Source organism: Suillus fuscotomentosus (genome assembly GCF_016647785.1).
Source record: "Suillus fuscotomentosus strain FC203 chromosome Unknown F5891scaffold_259, whole genome shotgun sequence".
Classification (NCBI taxonomy): Eukaryota; Fungi; Basidiomycota; class Agaricomycetes; order Boletales; family Suillaceae; genus Suillus; species Suillus fuscotomentosus.
The window spans coordinates 33917-40407 of record NW_024539771.1 but is presented as its reverse complement, the minus strand read 5'-3'; the positions used below and the strand labels follow the sequence as shown (position 1 = coordinate 40407).

Sequence of the window (6491 nt, the reverse complement as noted above, 5' to 3'; positions counted from 1 at the left end):
GTAGTTGGCTCATACGATGACAATGAGTGAGCTCGGATGAATTAGTTGCGCGCAGTAGAACCTTCACATGCAAGCAAGATGACAGCAATAAGATCTCTGTATGTTGTCTGTATGCAACAAGCTTGAAACAATGGAAACATTAATAAATCTCATTCTCCCATCCACGAGGCTTGAACCTGTTAGCTGCAACCCGGGTATCCCTTCACAATTTCAGGTTCGCGAAACCGACCTCAGTGTTACCGACATCAAAGATCGTGTACACGTTTTGCAAAAATACATCGCCAATAATCCAATGTTCTTCCTCGATACTTGAGCATACTTTTGTGTTGTATTTATTTATAGCACGTACCTCCAATCCCGGGCATGCCAGTAAGGCCGGCGATGCAACATCTGTTATGGTTGTATCTCCGGATATTCTACTCAGCGGGATACTGATGGTATTTCTTTGGTAGGCATCTAGAGGTGATGCCACAATGAGAGAGACGAGACAGCAGAGCGTCAGTAAAGCTGTGGAAGGACGCATGATGTTGACCTGTTGATCTCAGGGTGAGTCAGTGCTGGCTTTTATGACTTTCAAGGCAGGCCATGCTATTTGGCCATACATGCACGCGGCAGAGATGACTAGACCACGTTTTCCAACAACTTGACAGGTTGTCAAGTATGCTATCTGTCGGGATACCTCAAATCCTACATGAGAATGGACCAAGGTGTCTCGCTGCTCGGAAGAGATGCAGACGGCAATGACTTGAGTGTGGCACAAAAAACAATCCTGTCGCCCTCTATCCATACAAGGTTCAATGAAATATTGTCAACATACAATGGTGCTACAAGACTTATGTACATTACTTGGAAAAAGCCCTCAGCATTCATTCGTCGATGCGAGTCCCGTTGGAATGCATACACCACTCTAACACAGCACAGGGTGGCCACAAGCCATCCGGCTCGTCACCAGCGTCTTGAAGGAGCAATGCCACGACACCGTGCGGCGGAACAGCGTGGGCTGTGAAATTGCGAACTGCAGTGCCGTTGTCTGTATGCGTCCAAAGGTCCTAGACAGACAAAGCAAATCAGAAGGCCGCGGACAACCTGCATGAGATATGAAACTTACCCGGACAGTATATTGTCTGCCAGCTCGGATCCACGGAGATTCAGCCAGCTTGAAGAACATGTCGGCGGGCTCATCCAGTGTGTTCAACTGTATAAAATTCGAGTTATTTGAATAGCACGTCTAAAAGAGAATACGAACGAGCATAAACACAGTCCCGTTCTGACTCTCTCCGCTCCAATATTGTGCAGGATGTGTGTCGTTGCTGACCCAATCAGACTATCGATGCAACGTGACATCAATGACGTGGACCTCCGATTGACAGCAAATGACTTACATTGATGCCCCACCGGAAAGGTGAAATGCTAGTGCCTACAACCGAGTCTTGATGGATCGCAATAATTTCTGGATTGGTCAGAATCTCAAGGGTTTCTTTGGTAGCAGAAGCGAGCTACGTTGGACGTACGTGAGCGGAGGGTTCGTCAGCAGGATCGGACTTACATGAGTGCCAATAAGTAAAGGTGACTTCAAGAGCGCCCACGCAGTAAAATGGGACTTCGCTTCTTCGTACGTGAGGGGGCCATTACCACTGTCGATTGTGAGGTGACAATTATACTCGGCCTCTCAATGACGTACATTTCAAGCTACAAAAACCCGTGTCAGCGCAGCCAATAACACCACAGAACATGACTAACGATGTCCATGTCATTATGGCCGTAGAAATCAGTTGCCCAAGTATAGAACGAGTTCCTGGAAGATGACATGAATTACTCTAGGATAAGCAACGCGGCTTCCTTACTGGTTTAATATTTTGACGATGGATTGCCAGTACGGTTCTTGCCACCGATTAGTTGCTTCCTCAGTGAAAGGTTTCGAGGGTTTGAACGCTTACCAATATCGTCAGTCGTCTAAAGTATCCGTTAGCTTCGAAAAATTTGTGATACGTGCTCTATCTCACCCTCCAACTCTGCCCATATCTGCGGGCCCAAGTCCAGCCTTGCTCCTGCAAAAACAGTCCATAGTCCAAAAATTGCAACGAAGTGGAGTCTCACCCTTCCCCACTGGCACATCGACAGAATCAAGGGTGGTGTTCCAGACGACAGTGAAAAATCACCAATGGCGTTTGCCATACGTTCGTATCCTAGACACGTCAGTGAGGATTATGACAGAGGTGAAGAACATGAGTACATACTTCCCATAATATTTTCCCGAGTGATGTTGTCGAATGGAACTGACATACATCGAGCAATCACGAAAAGGGCATGAGGTGAGGCCGCGTACCAGCACAATTATCATATCTGTCAATAATCACCGTCAAGAACAGCCGTTCAAGTCAGTAAATCGAGACTTACTTGAGATAATCAAAACCCCAGTCATGGAAGCGTTTTGCGTCTCTGCTAGATATGATCATGATGTAATAACCAGGAGCGGAATTGCTGACCTTGCCTCGTTCTGGAATGAGCCAGGATACAGCTGGCATGTGAACCAACCCGAATCACTATACTGCATGACAGGGACATGGTCAGGGATACAGGAATGACTGAATGACAGGTCCTTACGATGCCAGCTTTCCTGTGTGCGCCAAAGAAAAATATCAGTGAAATGCAATTTTAGATGTATATATAACATCTCACGCACAGTCCGAGATCATGGATTTTGTCTGTGAGAGCCTTCATTCCAGATGGAAACTTCGTCGCGTCTGGCCGTGGATGTTAACATATGAACCGTCAGGAAAAAATAGTTGGACCTTCAACAATATCACCATCATCATTTCTGCTTTTCTCTGAATAACAATCATCAATGTTGACATATGTATACCCAGCATCCTAGTGGTGATACCAAGTTCAGCCACTCTGAATAGGGCCGACGGCGAACGATACTTGCCGCCAAGTTGAGTGATTTCATAAGCTGTGCGTTTTGTAAGATGAGATCCTCGTCTATGTCGCACTAAAAGATCTGAGTTAAAACCTTCCGAACTAACTCCATACCACTCACATGGTATGCATTCCAAGCTGTGCGTGAGGCGCCAGGTCAGTATCGACAGCTTTTTTTCGGAACGTGGAAACCTACTGTTATAGCCCATCACTTATCACCACATAAGATGAACGAATTGGCGAAGACTGAATCTCGAAAAACGCACCTGGTAGTTTGGCAACTCGGTTATCCAGTGTAGCAGAAACGCGGTGAGGGGCATCATGACGGTGGGCGAGGTATGTGGTATATCCCAAGATTGCAGCCAAGGCTAATGGAAGAAGGACAACAAACGATCTGTTAAGCTTCGAGCGAGCTTATGAACGTAGACATGGTCAACATTCACTGCCTCCCGGTGAAGCTTCGAGAATTGTCATACCAGTATATGCTGGACCTCCAGCTCCATGGGTAACAAGAGGGTTCTTTTGAATATGCGGGACTTCCAGCTTCATAGCTGAAGGATGGCAGTTGGGGTTGTCAGCGTAATGGGCAATGATATTGTGGGGAAACTTGGGGTAAACTCGGTCACGGAAGCAATAAGGATACTCGCACGGCGGAAGCTATGTATGTACGCATGGGATATCACGTAGGGAAACGCAAATATCATGCATGGCGAACTTATAATGGTGCCGGGTCATGCAGCCCGCCGGAATGTCCCGGCACCAGGAGTCCAGCTGAGCGCCTGCGCCTGTTCTCTTCTTCATTCGATTTTCAGTTATCCACACCATCGAGTTCGTCGTACCTCTCACCTCCTCACTCGCTCCCTTAGATTTTTGAGTATTTCATTCGCTATGCACGAGCACCTCGGCCTTGAACTCAATAATAGAACCTCCATTGGTTTATCCACACCTCAGGCGACTCAAGCCGCTTCAGCGTCAGGCCCTGGTTCATCTTCTCGTACAACCACTTCCACAGGGCAGTCATCCACCAGCACCGGAAATGCAACTGCCCCTGGAAGTTCGGCTCAAGCTCGAACATCTCAGCAGCCTGCCCAGCATGCAAATGCTTCGAGCGCTCAATCCTCCGCACCTCAGCAAAACCGTGCACCGGTAGTTTCATCATCCAACTCAGCTGCGCCTAATTCAGCACCTAATGTCCTGCACCAACCAGCAGCGCAACCCGCCGTTATTCAGCCAGTCGTGGCGCAACAACAGCCCTTACAAGCGCCTGCGGACGAGATTGATGCCCTTAGAGCCAGAATTGCTGAACTGGAGCGCGGGGAAGCTCACGGCAACCATCTACCAGCCAGAGCACCCGCGCCTCAACAAGCCATGGTCGCAGATCCCACCACAGTGGATCGCATTCAAACAAATCTCAATGGCGCCAAGGAAGAGTCGAAGCGACCATCGCTACCGGCTCTTCGTCCAGGACATAAAGTCAGCGCACTAAGCTTGCGTGTGTTATTCGGCTTCGGCCATATGTTACAATGCCTCTTCGGCACACTGTTCTGGTACCGCCTCAGTCCACCAAGCTGGCCTTTACCGCTACTGTACCGATCTACCACCTAAAGGGGGGTTGTACTACTCGTTTGCATTCGTGCCAATATTATTTCATTCTACGTTTACCGTACCGCTGAAGTTAGTATCTAATGTACTTCCTTCGTAGCAATACCTGCCAAAGTGGAAGAGGCCTTCAAACATTACCGTTATGTGCCATATACGGCATTAATGCACGCAGCTCGCTCTAAAGCATTCCTATGAGGAGAAGACTTGTCTTTTGTTTTCATTCAGGATGGTTTAACGGCCAAGGGTCTTGACCGCTCGAACGAGCTCTCCATTGTAACAGTGGACTGGATTGCAGCGGCCAAAGCCGCTGAAGAAAGGACAGCGCATCATTGGGGTGAAGAGCGCGCCGCTGCTCTAATTTCGCACCACCTCGTAGTCCTCGATATCGGACGGACTCACAGTTGGTCGGTGGTGATGCATTATGATGTGCAGCAAAGGGAGCTAGCACATGCCAACCATGAGCACAATCTCGCCGGACTCGATGTAGCTGCTCTCACTCTAGCCAATAATAAAATCTCCGCTGTCGTACTATCACAACCTGCTCCTATCTCACCCAACAAGTGTGCTGCTCCAAACAAGTTTCCATCATCGCCTCGTAAGAAACCGCATATCTTTGCCTCGAGCCATTGCTTTCGCTGTGGAGCATCCGGCCATCTGCCTGCTGACTGCTCAGCAGACACTACTTCGGCAGGAAAGCCAGTTGCAGCTATTGCATCCAATGCTCGAAGCAAGCATGCCCTCGCTAATGCGGCCGGAAAACACTACTGTTTTAATTGGGCCAACGGCTCCAATTGCTCCTTCAATTCCAATTGTAGAAATGTCCACGCATGCAGTCTCTGCGGCGATTTGTCCCATGGAGCTGGCAATTGCAAAGTCCGAGCTTGACCCACGCACAGTAGTGACCCCTCTCGACCATCTCAAGGTCGAAGATACCCTCCGTAAATACGATATTTTCAATGATTGGTGCCATATAGTCAACAGTATTTGCGACGGTTTCAACGTTGGTGTCCAAAGCTTACCAAACTCTACTTTGTTATTTCGAAAATCACACATCTTCCTTACTCAACCCCTCTGTAATGGACAACTACATAATTTCAGAGCAAGCCGCAGACTGCTACTCTACAGGATACAGTCCTGCAGACTTAGAGTGCTTAATTGGACCTTTTCGCACCTCTCCATTAGGCTTAGTGCCAAAGCCCCATTCCAACAAATTCCGCTTAGTCCAAGATCTTTCCTACCCGCGCAACGACCCATCTATGCGTGCTGTGAACGCAGACATCAGCGCAGACGATTTTCCCACAGTATGGGGAACATTCGACGATACCGCCGCTCTCATTCTTTCACTTCCACTGGGCTGCGTCGCAGCAACATTCAACGTGTCCTCAGCTTATCATATAGTCCCTGTGCTTCCTTGGCAGCAGAATTCCCTTTGTATAATCTGGAGAGGCATTGTCTACATGGACAGGGCTCTCATGTTCGGCCTCACCTCAAGTGCAGGCATTTTCGGCTCAGTCGCCGATATGCTGGTGGCAATTTATGGCAGAGCTGGCTTCAGCCTCATCCAAAAGTGGGTTGACAACTTCCTAGTTGTCAGACTGCCACACCAGTCATGGACAGAGGCAGACTTCATCACCATCTCAGCCTTCTTCGGCCTGCCATGGAGCCTGGAGAAACTCAGACGCTTCGCATCAATCCAGCGCTATATCAGATTCGATTGGGACCTGGACCGAAAACAGGTTTCCCTTCCAGAGGACAAGCTCCACAAAGTCCAGGAACTAATCAATTGCTGGCTGCTTGAAGGAGCTTCATTCACAGCGAAAGAAGCAGCGGGCCTGCATGGGAAGCTTGTCTACGTGGCATGTATCTTTCCCCTCATTTGTCCGTTTCTGCGCTCAATAGCAGTTTTTGCGGCGCATTTCCGGTCGCCACGCACACATCTCAAGCCATCCCATCCCGTTCTCGCAGACCTT

The 6491-nt window shown here is 48.7% G+C and overlaps 1 protein-coding gene across 1 annotated transcript; it reads left to right on the top strand.

The window, feature by feature from the left end:
• The first annotated feature begins 3662 nt into the window (after positions 1–3662).
• F5891DRAFT_1082481 (uncharacterized protein) lies at positions 3663–4803 on the top strand. The gene has a single exon (XM_041363442.1). The coding sequence runs from the start codon at positions 3808–3810 to the stop codon at positions 4522–4524; it is 717 nt and encodes a 238-aa protein (XP_041216619.1). The 5' UTR covers positions 3663–3807; the 3' UTR covers positions 4525–4803.
• The last annotated feature ends 1688 nt before the right edge of the window (positions 4804–6491 follow it).

Excerpts from the sequence above, each read along its gene's own strand:
- F5891DRAFT_1082481 (XM_041363442.1), top strand. The coding sequence starts at position 3,808 with ATGCACGAGCACCTCGGCCTTGAACTCAATAATAGAACCTCCATTGGT.